Consider the following 19,090-nt stretch of genomic DNA (forward strand, 5'->3'; position numbering starts at 1 on the left):
ACTACTGACCTGATAGAAGGCTCACAATGAAATCATTTTAAGAGAGAATAAATGACTGACTTTTCCTTATGTTGACTGTTTACAACATAATTTATCTCTACTCAAATTATAATAAAATCTCTTAGCTTGATTTATGTCGAGTTGGCTATATGCTATTAAAATGACAGAGTGGACAGACACTGCCAAGTCAGCACTAATCAGATAGGGCATCTCTATTGCTGTGAATCAAATCGAATCAATTTTACTTATATAGTACAATCACATTGCCTCAGTGGGCTTTATGATCTGTACAGTGAACAACATCCTCTGTCCTTACACCCTCGATTTAAGTGAGGAAAAACTTCCCATAACGAAAAAAAAAACCCTTTTAACAGGTGAAAAAACAGATGGAAGAGCCACAGAGGAGGGATCTCTCTCACTGGATGGCAGACATGCAATAGTTGTCGCATGTACAGAACAGAACAACAAAATCACAGTTTACAAATTTAATTGACAAAATATCTGATACAAGTAAATTGTATTAGATATAAGTGAAGAATATGGATCCAGGCGGACGACTGAGCAGGCCAAGGCATCGACCTCCATTCCATCGTGGTGACAGATATGAGATAGTAAGCAAAACACACAGAGTGAGTCTGAAAAGTCACAGCCAGGTTAACCCAATGGGGCTAAATTAATTAGCACATGCCAGTATATGGGAGCTTTCAGGAGCCCTGGGTTGCTCACTTTGACAAGTTGATTATCCATGTGGGCAACATTTAAAGTCTAGGACTGCAGTTACTTTTTATTTTCATTAGTATGTATTTTATGATTTTTAAAAATAATACCATGCAAAGCCCTATTAAAAGTCCAGTGTGTTGGATTTATTGGCATCAGGTGAGGCTGCAGGTCACAAACAACTGAACACCCCTTGTCCCACTCTCCTCTGCAGCAGCTGCTAAAAACCTGAAAGTCCCCCTCTAGAGCCAGTGTTTGGTTTGTCCATTCTGGGCTACTGTAGAAACATGGCAGACACAATAAAAGAGGACCCCGCTGCAGATATGATAGATAGATATTTCTAAGGTAACAAAAACAAGAACAACAAAGTAACAAAAACAAAGATTCTGAGTTTCAGGTGATTATACACTTATGAAAACATAATTATGAAGATGACATTCCATTTATGCCCCTAAATCCTACAGACTGGACCTTTTAGACTGCTGTTTGCTCTGTTCTTCAGTGTAATTCTGAGTCTGAGACAGACAAAGTCTAACAATCAGCCTCGGGGGCTCCTGTATGTGCTGGTACAAAATCAGTGTCCGTGATTTTCATTTTGCCTCAGTATCATACCTCAGCAAGGTACTAAGTACTCACAGGAAGCTGATGTGATACACTAACAGGAAGCTCAAAAGAAAAAGAATACACAAGTCTAACCAGCACATCCTTCCTCTGCTACTTCACAACATCCCAGCACAGAAAACACGAGCCGACACAGATCCTGTAGTTGAAGAGTTTGGGGGTTTATGTATCAGTGTGCAGCTTATATCCTGTGTTGTCTCTGCTTGATCAGATGATAATTGTTCCAGGATGATTAACTATTTCCTATCACTTCTGAAGACGACTATAGACCCGAGACAACCTCTTGAAATGACATTTACTGCATATATACTGCAAAATGACAAAAAGCCACAGACACATTTCAGCTGTTATCTTTCATTTTGTTACAGAAGGAAACGATTAGCATATTTTTTTGAAAGATAGCATAAGTAAGAGACAACAGTCAACTTTTGGTCCATACTTTCTACTCTCTTTATTATGTTGCCACTCTCATAATACTGTCTGACCTTATGTTAGTGCTGTGTACCAATGCAAGTTCGACTGCATGACTGACTGATATTACAGCTTGCAAAATCATACGCACATTATTTCTATGCAACACGGAAGAAAGTGACGATAATATTTATTCTGAAACCAAAACTATATCAGGTTAACTGCAGACAATCTCTGCATGAACCTTATCTGATGTGAAATACAAATTAGAGCAGTCACATGCAAAGGTTGGATTTGAATCCAGTTGTATGTAAATGTGTAAATGGGAATGAGGCATTTCAAAAGGCAGCCATTGTGTGTCCCATCTGTCAGCAAGTTGTTCAGTTCAAACAGTGATGCAAAATGTCACGGGTAAAAGCAGCACGTCCAGTTCTGTAATCATTTTAGCCTTCACTCCGCTTCTGTGTCCACAGTATGAGTCATTTCTGGCCCGTCAGTGTCATGACTGTTCACCGGCTTCATCCATCTCTGCGTCTGCTGGAGCTGCGTTCTCCTGCTCCGGGTCACCAGGTAGGGCGTCAGCTACCGTCTGGATGAGCTCCTCGATCTGCTCCTCCGATAACCGCTCCTCACTCTCTTCCACCATCTGAGCACAAACAGAATATGCAGGCCACATTCATCAGTGTTGGTTATTAAAAATGGTGTGATAATTGAGGAATCCTTAACTTTTACTTTATTTTCCTCCTTCTGTGCCTTACACATGAACTTGTCTTGCCTTAACTTTGATAGATCAGTTTATCTGCAGTTGTCAAAACAATCTCACCTCATGCTCCATTACCACCACATTGGTCATCTGCAGATAGTTTGCCAATTGTGATCCAATTATTGATTTAGTTCAAATTTAAACTGCATTGCTCATGTTTAACTTAATGAAAGTACATGTCACCCATGTGACAGTGAGGCTCATTGATGTGTTTGAATTGTTTTATAAACACACATGTTTGGTGGATCAGTTCATTGTCGGTTTTTGACTTTTTGTTGGATGGTTGACAATAAGAAAAAAAGTAGAATATCACCAGGCTTATCCTTTCAGCGAGTCTTATGTGTTTCAGACAACTCAGAACTAGAAAATATCTGACCTCCAACTAGAAAATGTAAAATGGAATCCCATTGGAAGTCAGAATTCCTACTTGTGAACCCCGACTTCACGAGGCAGCAGTTGTATGACACCACATGACATTGGCAGCATCCATGGGAAGGTTGTAGTGTATACTTGTAGACTACATTATTTGTATAAGGCTAGTAACTGAAGTGTTTGGGCACATTTCCAGGTATAAAAGTACCGTTCAATAAAATATATAATGGCGTCTGTTAACACGTCATTTTCCTCTATTCAACTGAATAGGAGTCCGCTCTGCTGAGGGTTCAATTGTGTATGTACAGCCAAGTTTTTTGTTCACTTTTGGCATCTTACACCTGGAACACTTGGAGGTCAGAAGTTGGAAGTTTCAACTAGAAAATTCTGACTTCCGACATGTCTGGAACGTGATATTTATATACGACACACTGCTACCACATTAATAAGTGAACAAATCTTGGAAATGTGCCCCAGCTGTGAAGAATGAAGAGAGGTATGCTAACATGTTATAATAGTAATTGGTAACACTCACAAGCTGAATTTCCACTGCTGTCTGCGGTCGGTGGTTCAATAGCTGCAGTTTTTCTGCCCTGATGGGGGAAATAATATCAATGAGTATATCGTACAGTACATATATACAGTACATGTGTTTATCTTTAATACCGTTTATTTTATGTAATCTAACATCTATGCCTTTGTGAGATCTCACTGACTTTGTGAGTTTGTGAGGCATCATGGTGGTGAGGAAGTCTTTGACGATATCTGGGCTCTGCCTGCTGCAGGGCATCTTCGACAGGTACTTCAGCGTCTGTATGGAAATGCAGAGGAAACTGTTGTAAGAGTGTACATTTGATACAGCAGAGTCATAGAGCTGGTTTAAACCAGTGAAGAGAGGGAGAGGACGTGTGCTGACCTCATACATGATGGTGTTGAGGTTCTGCTGCCCAGCGCTGTGTTTGTTCTTCCCGCTGTCCTTCCTCTGTTCCTTCAGGTCTGTGAGGAGTTTGAACACCTGAGAAACATGACCAATATGAAGTGAAATGAAACTGTTTCCGTCTCTTGACTAGATAGTGCAAAAAGATTTAATGTAACAGTGGGATGTAACACATTACCTTACCTCATAGTTACTGAGCATAGCGGCGTTAGCATTTTTCCTGAAAAGAAGAGAATAAGTTCATTTTTTGAGCTTCATAAACTGTTTTGTACACTTTATTAGCTTTTAGAGCCTTTAACCGGTCTTCATTTAGTGATTGGAGTTGACTCAGGTGTTATTGAAGTCATTTGATGACACCTGAGCCACCTCCAGTCACTGAATGACTGCAAAATGTGGCTGAAAGCTCCAAAAAATGGTGGACCTTTAAGCTTAGATTATTTTGGGTACATAAACATAAGAAAAGTGTTTAGGAAGATGCGATAAAGTAAGTACACAGGGAAAAATAAAGACTGCTGAGTATGCTGAAAAATATGTGTATCCTGGTTTGATTTATTTAAAGATTTAGTAGATCACATTATGATCACATTATTAAAAATGCTTGCAAATGTATCTAATTATTATCTTAATTATAAAGCAATCTTTTGATCATCAGTAATTGCTTAGTTTAAAAAATGACACAAAAAACAACTCACACCCATTACAACGCACCCAAAAGTCCAAAAGTCAAACATCTAAAACTTGGATGTCAATTCCCAGTTAAATGACCCAGAGAGATTTTTCTCATTTGAGAAACTGGCACCAACATTTTCTTTGGAAATGACTTAAAGGTGCAATATGTGAGAATTTTAGTTTAAAACTGAACTAAAATTATCAACGAAATATGAAGAAATAACAGTTTCGAAGTTATGTCAAAGACATCTGTGTATGGTGTTGCACCCATCCACTTTGCATAGATAACCAGCCTACACATCCACTTTGCATAGATAACCAGCCTACACATCCACTTTGCATAGATAACCAGCCTACACATCCACTTTGCATAGATAACCAGCCTACCCATTCACTTTGCATAGATACACAGATACCTAGCTACTTTGTACCTTAAATAACACCAACACTCTGCTCCATTCGGCTAATACGACCGATTGCTACACTGCCCCCTATTTGTTGCGCAATATGTAAGACTTTAGTTGAAAACAATCAAAAATGAACTGAATTTATTTACAGGATGTGAAGAAATAAAAGTTTTGACATTACAGCACCTATGTACTGTGTTCCAGAGATATACACTGAAGTTAGCATGCTAACCAGCTAGCTTATTATGGTTAATACATTGTTTCAGCACTATTTCACCAAGCCAGAATTGAAAATGCTCTTAAAATGTTTTGCCTTTCATTTAAAAAGGTGGCGTCAGCTTGTAGTTCGTTGTTAACCAAGAGTTCCCGTACTGTTTTTCAAGCAACGTACGTTCAGTGTGTTATTTAAACCTTATGCACATCATTAAAACACAAACTAATCGTGTTAAACAGATGACAGAATCCAGTGTTTTAACTGACTTATTCACCGTTAGAATGGAAATGTGTTGCCTGATTATTATTATTATGTTGTATATTAACATATTTTTTAACAGATTATAATTCGGTGTTTCTCGGTTGTGATCAGAGATGTGAAAATATGTATAAAACCCGTTGTGTCTACACCGTTTCCCCCCAGGATCAATAGATTAACCGGAAACTGTGACAAAGACGTCTTCTGTTGTACTTTTAACCACAATATTTGACTACAGTTCAAATAAACAACATACAGCTGACAAATAACAAACTCACTGTGCTGTACGAGTCTACATTAGATATTAATAAAACTTACACTTCCATCTCGCCAGGCTTTGGTTTGGTCCGTCGCAAAACTGTTCGTGTGGAAAACAAGCCGAGACAATGGTTCCGATGGCGGCAAGCTGGATTTAGTAATGAAATAAATCTGCCTCTTCTGTGTGTTTCAGAGGAAAAAAAATAAACTTTTGTTCATTGTCCTTGCTATCTGTGATCTTCTTTGTATCTGACTGTTTATTACTTTTTCTTAAATTGGCAAAACCACTCGACTCCTCCACTGTTAGGTTTGGTTTGTGCTGCTTATTTGTGATTTTTAAAATGCTGTTTACTCTCTAATGTGGACCCCAACGAAGACATGACAACCAAAACATAGGGCATGTTGTCAGATTTACAAAAAGATTCAAGTCCTTTTGCTGAAAAACAAAACAAAACAAAACAAAACAAACAACTGCATCATCATATATTCACATTTTCTGTTTGCATTTTGATATCATTGCTATTGTTGTAACTTTGTGAACTCTTAACTTTGTTTAGCTGGAGGCCTTATATAAGCCCTCCAGGTTTTCTGCCTCCTCCTGCACTGTATATTATTTTCTAGCCTTGTTAATTGTGTATTTTTCTTTTAAAATGTGCAAAAAGCAATCTAAATCTAAAAATGTCATGACATTCTGCTGCTCAAATAACTAAACATAACCTTAAAACTGCTTATCTGACGTCATTTGAATTGTTTACACAGTGGACAAAGTTCAGGTGACTCATTTATTGCATCTCACTAGTAACCACATGCAATTTTGCAGTAAAAATGTGTGCATCACTATCAACCCTAACTACTATATGGCACAAACCTCTTACCTAAGGCTGAAGACTTATAACCATTTTATATGTATGCATATCAAATTTGGCATTTGAGCATAAACTCCTATTCCTGCATTGCATGATGACTAAAAACATGAGAAAATTCTGCAAAAATTCTGTTTTATTATCAGGCAGTAATTTTAGCAAGTTAGTTTTTTTTTATACAGAACCAATTTAAGCAGGTAAGATCATTTCACTTTACCACTTATCATTTTCAAAATAGATTGTATAAGCACAATGACAGTATGACAGAATGTTGCTAAAACCAGTATTGTACAATTGTTTTTAAATGCAATACATGAACGAAATAACATTAAATCGCAATGAAAATCTTGCAGGTGCTTTTTATAATTAAAAACCTTCATATTGTTATTGGTATCAACACAATGGCAGTATGACAGAAGATTTCTAGTCCAAAACTGTACAATTGTTTTTGTGTAATACAATACAAAAAGGAGAAGCCTCTTGGATGGGAGTTGAAACGTCTTCAAGAAACTGAAACACGTCCAGTTGCCCACGATACAGCACTTAGAATTACGATGACCTGGATGACTGAGAACCTTCAACAATACAAAATATGAAATCATTATCTCACAGGTGATTTTCTTAAAAACAGCTCAAAGTGGAAGATAAGGTAGAAAAAAGAGCAAAACTGAAATATGCATCTAATTTTTCAATAAAAATAAAGATTTCTAAACCAAAAACAGTTATTACTCTCTCATGGACAAACTGTGCAGTGGAGACATTGCTTCTACTGTAGATTGCCCCAAATATACTGTATCTTTGACAGGTCTGTAATGCAATTTCTTGTTATTTGCCTGATGACAGACAGTACACCTTGACACAGATAAATCTGAAATAAGATAATATCAGCTAGCAATTCTGGCCGATTCATTTAATTCGTCGGGCTCTCTGAGAAATCCAACCATTGCAGTAATTTTTACAACGAGCAAGCACAGAACCCAAAAACAAAAATGTCATTTACAGTTTTGAGAACAATGATTTAACAAGTGCGTAATAAAAACTATCCAAAAATAAAAATACAGTAAAAAAAAAAAATTTAGAAAAATAATCTTGAGGCTAAAATGACTATTGAGAAAGCATAGTTCCCTTTCTTTCCAACAATTCCTGCACCCCTCCAGTGTTTAACAACAACAGTATCTTCTCATATGAAGAAAGATGACAGTCATTGCTCACTGATGAAACTGCTCTCAGTACCTTTTGTCAGCAGGTAGCTGTGTACACTCAGTCAAAGTCCATTGGGACAGGTTCCTCTGGCCGACAGAGAAATTCAAAGAACGTCTTCAAGCTCGCATCATTTATGACCTCTGGACTCTTGGCTGCATTTTTAAATGCTGTGAGATTTCTACCCTCAACCAGTTTCTTCAGATTGCTCATCATGTTTTGGTGTCGTGCATAACTGCAAGCGAGATATTTCTTCAAAACATCAAACCTTCCTCTTTCCACTAACTGGACAATGGCTTGTTCGATAATGACAGACAAAGGATAGCCATACTCTATGACGCTCTGGCTTTGACCCCTTGCATTGCGGTAGACATATCCCGCTGAATGCATTGCAACGACATTGCAGTGCTCATCAAAGACAGGAGAGCCAGACGAGCCGAAATAAAAAGAAGACTCGTAAGTTAGAACCTGTTTCTTCTGTTTAATCCATTCTGCCACATCCTCAAAGAAACGGGGAGTAACCCATTGAACGTGCCCTGGATTTTCACCGTAATGACTGCTGTCCACCTGAGCACCATCTGGATTTTCACGGTAATGCCTCGCTGCAACCTGGCTGCGGTTATTAAATTTAACAATCAAGCATGGCTCTATCATTTTCACTCTACCATCAGGATGTCCAATAATGCAAATTCCTCCACTTTGTGGAAGGAATCCAAAGTGTGTTAGGAGACCATCAGGCAAATTCTGCTCAGCACCAAGCCTTAACAAAGCCCAGTCATACCGATGTCCTGACTCATCAGAATAGCATGCAAAGCCAGCGACTTCTTCCACTTCTGCTCTTGAATCTAGCCCACCCTCCACCTGTTCCAGACTTTCATAAGAGAAATGGACAGTGACCTTCTCAGTAAGCTGCCCTGTAGTCTTACTACAAATGTTGTTAATCACGTGGCCATTTGTGAGGACGAACTTGTCAAACAGCAGGAAGCCACTTCCTTCTGCTCTCCCATTTATTCTCACATGGCAAACAGAGTTACTGAGCTCCATCAGTTTCTTCATCGTTTTCACTTGCCTGCATGTCTGATCATTCTTTCCATACTCGACACGGAAGAGATTCTGGACTCGAGAAAGCTTAGGAACCTGAGTTTTCCTGTCCTTCACTAAATCTGTAAACTGTGAAGCTAGGCCACGCTGCAATGTTTCTGAATTAGGTATTTCACGTGGTATTTGTTCTGGTGCCACGTCACCCTTTAGCTCTGGCTTCTCTTTCGGCCTGTTGTCAGTCTCTGACTCAGTTGTAGCAGACTGCTGTGGAGGATCTTGGTTTCCATCAGAGACAGTTCTCTGAGAATCATTTTGCATCATGTAAGCGTCATCAAGACTGCCAGGCTGACTTTCTGGTGGAGTAGACTTATCGAGCAGTATGATCTGGAAAGTTTTACCATCAAGATCGTCAACAAGACTTGACATTTCAGTGGTGTCATTAGTGCTTGTGTCAGAGAGCACACAGTTCTTTTTGAACACTATATCCTTTAAACGACCATCTCTTTTGAGAGCATGCTTCACTTTTTCCCCTTTGTATGCATACACAGTTATTTCCTGACTCACTTTTTTTATTGCAGTGTTTCTCAAGATTACGGCTACATTTTCACCTCCACTTGTCAACACATGAAACATCACATGCTCGCCATATTGAAAACGAGGGGCACGATCCAGTAGCTTTGGTTTGTCTACAGCTTTAATGTACTTGACAATCAGCTGTTCACCCATAATTATTAACCTGCATGGAGTGTGTGAACTGATAGCTTTCCCATTTTTTAAAATGACAAGCTCTTTGCCTTCGTTCTGTCCTGCATTTTTTGTAAACACTTGACTTCTCTTCAGCACCTCCTCAACAGTTCCAGCTTGATTGCAGGTAAATGTTAAGCGTTGGTTTTTCAATTGCCAAGAAAAAGAATGGGTTGCATGTGACTTCTCTCCCTGGGAATGAAACACAATACTTTAATTACAACAATTCTTATTCCATTAAAATAAGATCAGTCTCAAACCATCCATGCATTAGCTATACCTGTTTATTAGACAGACAACACTTTTATCATCTCAAACACATGGCTGAAGTTAAATGAAAACATACACTGACACATACTAAATCAGTTTTTATCATGTGCTTTGAACATGAGACAAAATAAAACAAAACAGGAAGTTGTACCCTGCAAATTAAATTAAAATATTAGACAAGAGACAGTCAAGACAGTCTCTGTGTACCAACTATAGTTAGTATTTGCAAACACAGATGTAAAATAAAAATATAACATATACAATACTACAAACCTTTGCAACAGGTTGAAAATTAGAAGCTGTGCTACTTCTCTCATACTGGTCATCTGCTTCTTCCTTGAATAACAGGCAGAAATGTTATTAATAGTAATGTATTAGAGAATGCACGCTTAAGACTTTGGACATGCTGTTACTGTGTTTTCATTTACTTCCCTGATAAGAGTAACAGAGCTTTATGAAGTAATCAAACCCATTTAAATCAGTCGACAGGAGAGAATCAGTACCTTAATGGCTTTGTCCATTGGTCCTTTATTTCTGGGCTGACACGTAGAGACAAACAACACTTTTATCATCTCAAACACATGGCTGAAGTTAAATGAAAACATACACTGACACACTGTTTTCATTTACTTCCTTGATAAGAGTGACAGACCTTTATGAAGTAATCAAACCCATATACATCAGTAGACACGGGAGAGAATCAGTACCTTACAGTACCAACTATAGTCATTATTTGCAAACACAGATGTAAAATAAAAATGCAACATATACAATACAACGAACCTTTGCAACAGGTTGAAAATTAGAAGCTTGGCTGCTTTCCTCAACCGGGTCATCTGCGTCTTCCTTGAATAAACAGGCAGAAGACTTTGGACTTGCTGTTACTGTGTTTTCATTTACTTCCTTGATAAGAGTGATAAAGCTTTCTAAATTCATAAAACCCATTTAAAATCAGTCAACAGGAGCGAATCAGTACCTTAATGGCTTTGTCCATTGGTCCTTTATTTTCCAGCTGAGTTTCGAGCTCAGTTTTGACGACACTGAAATGAGGTGATGTATTATCTTACCTGCAGGAATAAAATATGATGAATTTATTATGACTTACAGTACTCATGCAATCATCATTTAGTGCATTCATATCAATGTGACATTCACTGTGATTCATTTCTTTAGACACACGACCATACAAAACAACAAATGTACACTGAACAAAAATATAAACGCAACACTTGTGTTTTTGCTCCCATTTTTCATGAGCTGAACTCAAAGATCTAACACATTTCTATATACACAAAAGATCCATTTTGATCCATAAAAAAATCTTTGAGTTCAGTTCATGAAAAATAGGAGCAAAAAAGTGTTGCGTTTATATTTTTGGTCAGTGTAAGTTAGCCATCACTCTTTTCATGCATACCAGGGTGTGGCACAACACAATCACATTATCCAACGACAGGTTTGTGCACGTCTTGTTAAATTTTATGAAAAAGGTGAGGACCCAAATGCAGAATCACATGGGAGGTTGGAAGGATTAGGAACTGAAAACTAGCTTTATTAACAAAGCTGAAATTATCGGAAAACCAAGAATCCAACAAAAAACAAGAAGAGCAACACCAAAAAACAAAGTAGCAACACAAAAGGCTCAATAAAGTACCAACTAAGAGGAACAAAGTACAACTAATTAAAAACAAGAGGAACAAAAACACAGAAACAGGGATGGGGAAAAACAGGGAGACGCTGGAGAACACTGGAAGGCACTGGAGTGAACAGGCTCAGGGGAAACACAGGAACGAACTGACAAAGACAGAATGAAGCACACAGGCTTAAATAGAAACAAAACTAACAAGGGGACGAGTTGCAGGTGGAGTAAGGCGGGGAAAGGACAGGTGAGGGAAAGGAATGGAAAAACACTAGAAGGAGGGGAAAGTTAAAGCTAAAGAGGGAAATGCAGAGCAGGTGTGGACCACAAGGAGGGAAAACAGAACACTGGAAAAACGGCAAAAGACACCACAAGACCAGAAAACACCTATAAAACACACATAATGAAACAAAATCCATGACACCTCTTTTGATGGTGGGACACAAATCTCTTTCTCACTCTATTGCCACAAAATGAATCTTAATCAAATGCAAGCCAATGCTTTTTTTTAATACAAGGAAGGTATAAAATACGCCCAAATAAAGAACAATACATAGGCCTAACAGTTATTAATTGCATAACAGAAGAGTATTCTATGAAATTTAAAACTGACATGATGCCCTACCACAAATGTCTAACACTAGCAGAAGTCAAATCCAAGTAACCAATACCACAGTTAGTTTTTTGCCTTTACCTTAGGCTATATTTAGTACGGATAAAAGACATCCTAGATTCAGTAAAGACCATAGCTTCAACTTACCAAAGACGTGCGATCAAAAAGCCTTTTTGAGCGGTTCACAGTACATATAGCTTGAACTTAACTGCTACCAACAAACTTGTGTTCAAAAGACCAGTTTGATCCGGTCTTGAACAGGATGACTGGCTTGATGCCCCGCCCTGTTCTGACACCATCGCCGTTGATTTGGCGGTTTCTTACACAAATCTATGGGCGGGTGCTACAGTTGGAGTGCCACAGGAATGAGTCAGATGCATTTCAGTCCAGTGTACAATAACAGTAATCCCTGTGCAGGGAAAGTTAGTTAAAGGAACTTGACTTTGAAGTTTGACCTCCTTTTCATACATTTATGTTGATGGGAGCAAATAATACATTCAAAACACAATCAAAATCCAAATATGAAAGAAACCACTTTATTGAATGTTAATTAATCATTATTCATTTTAGAAAAACTGCCTATTTTTCTATAATGAATACAAGTAAGATCATTGACACATTCTCAAGACAGACTGTATCAACACAATGACAGTATGACAGAATATTGCTTCATCTAGTATTGTACAATTGTTTGTAAATGTAATACATCAAAAAATAAGGTGAAATCGCAATTAAAATCTCACAGGTGATTTCATTTTATCAAAAACATACATACTGTTGTTGGTATCAACATCATGATGGATGACAGAATATTTCTAGTCCAAAATTGTAGGATCATTTTTGTGTAATTCAATACAAAAATAGGAAATCATTATCTCACAGGTGATTTTCTTTAAAACAGCCCAAAGCAGAACAAGGTAGAAAAAAACAGCAAGACTGATACTGCATTTCTGAAGCTGATATTATTTCGAGTTTTAAAAATCTGCATCTCTTTTTTTCAATAAAAATAAACATTTCAAAACCAAAAACTTTACAGTTATTGCTCTCTCATGGACAAACACACACAAAACAGATCTGACCTGCAATTTCTTGTTATTCACCTGAAAACATACAGTGTACCCCAACACTGATGTACTGTATCTAATATTGGCTGATAATTCTGGCTGTTTCATTCATCAGTCGGGCTCCAAATGAAATCCAACCAGTGCAGTAATTTTTGTAACGAGCAAGCACAGAATACAAAAACACAAATATCATTTACAGGCAGTTTTCAGGACATTGATTTGACATTTGCTGAACTATACAAATTCCATTAAAAAAAAAAAGCATTTAGAAAAATAATCTTGAGGCTAAAATGACTATTGAGAAAGCATAGTTCCCTTTCTTTCCAACAATTCCTGCACCCCTCCAGTATTTAACAACAACAGTATCCTCTCATATGAAGAAAGATGACAGTCATTGCTCACTGATGAAACTGCTCTCAGTACCTTTTGTCAGCAGGTAGCTGTGTACACTCAGTCAAAGTCCATTGGGACAGGTTCCTCTGGCCAACAGAGAAATTCAAAGAACGTCTTCAAGCTCGCGTCATTTATGACCACTGGACTCTTGGCTGCATTTCTAAATGCTGTGAGATTTCTACCATCAACCAGTTTCTTCAGATTGCTCATCATGTTTTGGTGTCGTGCATAACTGCAAGCGAGGTATTTCTTCAAAACATCAAACCTTCCTCCTTCCACTAACTGGACAATGGCTTGTTCGATAATGAGGGACACAGGATAGCCATACTCTATGACGCTCTGGCTTTGGCCACTTTCATTGCAGTAGACATATCCCCCTGAATGCATTGCAACCACATTGCAGTGCTCATCAAAGACAGGAGAGCCAGACGAGCCAAAATAAAAAGAAGACTCGTAAGTTAGAACCTGTTTCTTCTGTTTAACCCATTCTGCCGCACCCTCAAAGAAACGGGGAGTAACCAACTGAACGTGCTCTTGATTTTCACGGTAATGCCTCTCCACAACCTGGCAGCGGCTATCAAATGAAACAATCAAGCATGGCTCTATCTTTTTCACACCACCATCAGGATGCCCAATAATGCAAATTCCTCCACTTTGAGAATGAAATCCAAAGTGTTTCAACAGACCATCAGGCAAATTCTGCTCAGCACTAAGCCTTAACAAAGCCCAGTCATACTTGTGCTCCGTTTCATCAGAATATTCAAAACCAGCGACCTCTTCCACTTCTGCTCCTGACTCCATCTGGTCCAGACTTTCATAAGAGAAATGGACAGTGACCCTCTCATCAAGCTGCCCTGTAGTCTCACTATAAATGTTTTTAATCACGTGGCCATTTGTGAGGACGAACTTGTCAAACAGCAGAAACCCACTTCCAGCTGGTCTGCCATTTATTCTCACATGGCAAACAGAGTTACTGAGCTCCATGAGTTTCTTCATTGTTTTCACTTCCCTGCATGTCTGATCATTCTTTCCATACTCGACGCGGTAGTAATCCTGCATATAAGAGGGCTTAGAACCTTGCAGAGTTTTCATTCTTTTCACCAAATCTTTGACCTGTGATGATGACTTACACTGCATTGTGTCTGGATTTTTTTCTGATGCCATGTCACCCTTTAGCTCTGGCTTCTCTTTCGGTCTGTTGTCATTCTCTGACTCAGTTGTAGCAGACTGCTGTGGAGGATCTTGGTTGCCATCACAGTCGGATCTCTGATAATCATTTTGCATCATGTAAGCATCATCAACACTGCTAGGCGGACTTTCTGGTGGAGGAGACTTATCGAGCAGTGTGATCTTGAAAGTTTTACCATCAAGATCGTCAACGAGACTTGACATTTCAGTGGTGACGTCAGTGCTTGTGTGAGAGAGCACACAGTTCTTTTTGAATACGGTGATCAGTAAACGACCATCTCTTCTCAGAGCATGCTTCACTTTTTCCCCTTTGTATGCATAAACAGTAATTTCCTCAATGTTTCTTCTTAGTGCTGGGTTTCTCATGATTCTCACTACATTTTTACCTCCCTTTGTCAACACATGAAACATCACAGGCTTGTCAGATGCCCCCTTTCTTCGGGAATTAATGTAGCCTCGATTTTCAAACGACTGCTTCTGCTTGCCTACAGCTTTAACGTACCTGACAGTCAACCGTTTTTTCTTAATTAAACAGCATGGAAAGTGTGAACTGATAGCTTTCCCATCTCTTAAAATAACAAGCTCTTTGTCTTTGTTTTTTTCTGCAATTCCCTTAAACTTTTCACTTCTCAGCAGCGTGCTCTCAATGGTTCCCGCTTTATCGCATGTAATATTTGTGAGTTTCCTGTCAACCCCGCACCACTCGAAAGAATGGGTTGCATGTGGCTTCTTTTCCTGGGAATGAAACAGAATTGAGTCTCATTTAATGTAATCATAGTACAACCAATTTTACCACTCTTGAACAATCCATCTATTCATTAGCTGTACCTGTTTATCAGGAGGGTGGCTGGGGGCTGGAGCTGATCCCAGCTGACGTTGGGTGAGTGGCATGGTACGCACTGTAGAGGTCGCCAGTTTACTCCAGTCCTGACACAAGGAGACAGACGAGACTTTACCCTTGATATATCATCTCAAAAATATGGCTGAATTGAATGGGAAGACATAACAGATTGTTTATCATATGCTCCTTATACATAAGAAATTATCTGACAATAACAAAAAAAGTTGAGCCCCAGACAAGAAAATTACATCTGTGTGTATGCTGTCTGTTTATTATATCTAATCACAGATACATAAAATAGTATCACAAACCTTTGCTACAGGTGGTAAATCAGGATGCTGACTGTTTTTCTCATTCTGGATTTTCTGAAATGACATTAATAGCAGATTTTTGACATGCTTTTTTTATTAATTAATTTTATTGATTAAGAGATAAACAGTTGGATTAAAATACCAAAGCCATACAAATCAGTAGTCTCACAACTCAAAATATTGTGGTAAAGGAAACAGCTTGGATTAAACTGACAAGACTTGGGTGTACAGTTCATGACACAGGAGAAAATATTTACCATGACAAATTTGTCCATTGGTCCTTTTTCTTCAGGCTTTAACTTCGGCTTCATTTTTAACATGATGTTTCCATCTGAATATTTCTGACACTGAAAAGAAGGTGATGTAGTGTCTTACCTACAGGAAAAGGCAAATATGATTGATTTGTAATTATTTACAGTACATGTGCAGTAACGATTTAGTGCCATTATATACACCACTCAAAAGTTTTTAAAAACAAAATAAAAATTCAGATATGTCACAGAATAAACAATCAAGTAAAACGCTCAAATGCCCCAATATCCCTAACTTATTTTGAGTAGTATAAATATGACATGCGTTGTGATTCCCTTCATAAAAACAAGTTGGCCATCACTCTTTTTATGTACATGTAGGTGTGGCATGATGACCACATATTTCTTTAATTGCCTAAACTCATATTCAAGCAATCAATACCATGGCTAAAGCATATTATCATTACTTTATACAGTATGTCATAGAAAAGAAAAAAGATTTGCATTACCTTTACACTTTTCTGAAGAAAGCTTCAGGTAATGTTGTCTAGCTGTTGCTAATATCTAGCTGGTGCCAAATTAGTCTTCCACTTTTTGTGACCAAAGCTTTAAAATTAGGCTCGTTCGAGATCAGCCAGGCCTGCACAGGATCGATCTATGGAAACTCTCGCACAATGCACACATAAAGGTGTGGTACGGTCTGCTCAGATGATTTATAGACAGCAGCAAACTGATATGAAGCTGATTTACTTGAGAATGTAAAATGGAGGCTGATCCATGAACCCAAATCTCAGATCGCCTGTGTACAGTTTTAATAGGTTGTGGCGTCATAATTCACAACAACTGAAGACTGCGTACCAACTGATAAATGTGTCTGACAAGATTTAAATCGATCGGAAACACATCTAACAGGATGGGAGTGTTTCATTGACCTTTAAGACTCTGTCCCCCTGCTGCTGCCTCTTGGTCTCGTCCACTTTACAGCCGTGGCGCAGTTCATCTCGAACGAGCCTATTGTTGCTGAAGTGTACTTCCTGTAACCTCATACAACCTCTGCGAGAAAACTCACTTTTTGTACATTATTACCATAAGAAAAGATGCCTTTGTGACTTGCGTGCAATATTCAGAAGACACTTATTACATTTGTTTATTACTATAACTTATTGTTTCTCATACTCTCGCATATTAATGCATGTGTCGCAGCAGTCAGCATGCAGTCGACTGCAGTGGCTTTTAAAGTTGCATAGCCAGCTAGTCGATAATATTGTTATTGTACTCGATAAGGACCGTAGCTGTTTCTGCCGTCGTATCTTTAACCGATACAGCGCAGTTTAAGGATGTTTTTCAGCTTGAACTTACCAAACACTCGTGCAAAACAGACGGCTTTGTTGTTGCAGTCTCGTCAATCAAACTTCCCGCCGTTCGACGGAAGCCCCGCCTCGTAATGACGTCACCGCGGTGGGAGGAGTCAGAGACCACCACAGCCGCAGATAAAACTTCAGGACTTGAATATTGCGTCGTTTTACTCCTTATTTCTGTTCCTTATGTCACAACCTACCTAAATAACTTTGTTAGTGACATTCCAGGGCAAATGTGGCTGCTGCCAAACAATCATCTCATCATAAATAAGATAAAGAAGGTGTCATATAAGCCTCTCCTCAAACACTTTAAAACATTTCCTTTAAAGGGTTAAGGATTAAATTCATGTTTCTTGTTCATTCTGAAACTGCACATCATTTATTCTGGCATTGTGAATACACTAAAATACTGTGGCAAGATATTTCGAGCTTACTGTATGAACATTATGTTACATTAACATTATTATATCTATTTTAATCATTTCTTTTGTGTTCTCTTTGTTTTTATATTTCTATTTTCTATTTCTTGTGTGGTTATGACCCCCTGGCAATGCATTTACATGTTTGTACCTTGTGCTGGTACTAAATAAAGTTAATATATATATATGTATGTATGTATGTATGTATGTATGTATGTACTGTATGTATGTATGTATGTATGTATATATATATATTGTCTTAAAACTACGAAAAAACATTTTTGGACGGAACCGACATTTTGCAGTAGTTTTATTTGTATATTTATTTGTTCGTTTATTTATTTTGAGAACATATGTATGTAAAACACAAGCTGCCAATACCAGGGGCATATATATACAGTTTATAGACATGTTCAAAAATTCAAAAAAATTACATATTCATGTTACATGTTCAAGGACACGGGAAGTCGTGGTGCTAATGGGGCTTCAGTACCTCCTAATAGGCATTATAAAAAACCTTTAATTGATTGTCCACATGATTTAACTGAACTACACTGCAGACTCTTTAAAGTGACAAACAAGCAGATCCGTGATACATATGCTCCTCTCCACTATGAGAAGTCTATATCGATGTATAACATTTGCCGAATTTAGAAGAAGGGCCAAATAATTAAGAAATTATCATAGAAAGCGTCATACAAAGTGTATAAAGTTTGTCCCAACCAACAACACGCGAAATTAAGAGATTTTATAAGGGAGTCTGGGGAATTCCTCTCCCTCTTCATCCTTGCTGTTGTCGATTGCAGTTGGTGTGGCTGCTTTGACCTACAGTATGTTGTTTTTTCACATATGCTGTCTTCTGTTTTCAAATTGTTACACATTTTTGTTAATAACTATAAGATATAAGTTATCCTGGCCATTCAAAATAATACAAACACATGAATGTCACACACCATATACTACAACGACTTCTCGACACCCCCTACTGTGACCGACTTCCAGCGTCCTTGTACATGTTTACAATAGTGTTATCGGTCCACATGAAATGTTCAGTTCTTGATAAATAAATAATAAATGTAAAAAAGTCCATATTTTGGTTTGGAGCCCGCCCATCTCATCTTGTGGATGTGGAATTTCCCTAATAATAACATTAACTGTACAAAGGAAATAATTTTCCTTATCGTTATATTCAAAACAAATAAAAGTGTCTTCGCCTTGCAGCTGGATTGTTTTCCTTCCTATAAAAAGTTGATTATGTAATACCAGTTACG

At 38.1% G+C, this 19,090-nt stretch overlaps 3 protein-coding genes across 4 annotated transcripts; all 3 read right to left on the reverse strand.

The window, feature by feature from the left end:
* Nucleotides 1-1,478: 1,478 nt before the first annotated feature.
* crcp (calcitonin gene-related peptide-receptor component protein) lies at nucleotides 1,479-5,748 on the reverse strand. The gene is made up of 6 exons (XM_073479485.1): nucleotides 5,688-5,748; nucleotides 4,005-4,041; nucleotides 3,801-3,899; nucleotides 3,601-3,695; nucleotides 3,420-3,477; nucleotides 1,479-2,395 (listed from the first exon to the last, which is right to left on the reverse strand). The coding sequence occupies exons 1-6, from the start codon at nucleotides 5,693-5,695 to the stop codon at nucleotides 2,249-2,251; spliced, it is 444 nt and encodes a 147-aa protein (XP_073335586.1). The 5' UTR covers nucleotides 5,696-5,748; the 3' UTR covers nucleotides 1,479-2,248.
* An 844-nt stretch (nucleotides 5,749-6,592) lies between these two features.
* LOC141007286 (serine protease FAM111A-like) lies at nucleotides 6,593-12,203 on the reverse strand. Of its 2 annotated transcripts, XM_073479633.1 has the most exons (6): nucleotides 12,142-12,203; nucleotides 10,722-10,812; nucleotides 10,529-10,591; nucleotides 10,249-10,284; nucleotides 10,019-10,081; nucleotides 6,593-9,667 (listed from the first exon to the last, which is right to left on the reverse strand). In XM_073479633.1, exons 2-6 carry the CDS (start codon nucleotides 10,737-10,739, stop codon nucleotides 7,751-7,753), a joined length of 2,097 nt encoding a protein of 698 aa, XP_073335734.1. In that variant the 5' UTR covers nucleotides 10,740-10,812; nucleotides 12,142-12,203; the 3' UTR covers nucleotides 6,593-7,750. The 2 variants fall into 2 exon arrangements, with proteins under 2 accessions (XP_073335734.1, XP_073335733.1); XM_073479632.1 differs by lacking the exons at nucleotides 10,722-10,812; nucleotides 12,142-12,203 and having other exon boundaries at nucleotides 10,249-10,586.
* A 397-nt stretch (nucleotides 12,204-12,600) lies between these two features.
* On the reverse strand, nucleotides 12,601-15,562 carry LOC141007445 (serine protease FAM111A-like). Its single transcript, XM_073479809.1, has 2 exons — nucleotides 15,468-15,562; nucleotides 12,601-15,374 (listed from the first exon to the last, which is right to left on the reverse strand). The coding sequence occupies exons 1-2, from the start codon at nucleotides 15,528-15,530 to the stop codon at nucleotides 13,509-13,511; spliced, it is 1,929 nt and encodes a 642-aa protein (XP_073335910.1). The 5' UTR covers nucleotides 15,531-15,562; the 3' UTR covers nucleotides 12,601-13,508.
* Nucleotides 15,563-19,090: the final 3,528 nt, after the last annotated feature.

The sequence above is a fragment of the Pagrus major genome, chromosome 13 (genome assembly GCF_040436345.1).
Source record: "Pagrus major chromosome 13, Pma_NU_1.0".
NCBI lineage: Eukaryota > Metazoa > Chordata > Actinopteri > Spariformes > Sparidae > Pagrus > Pagrus major.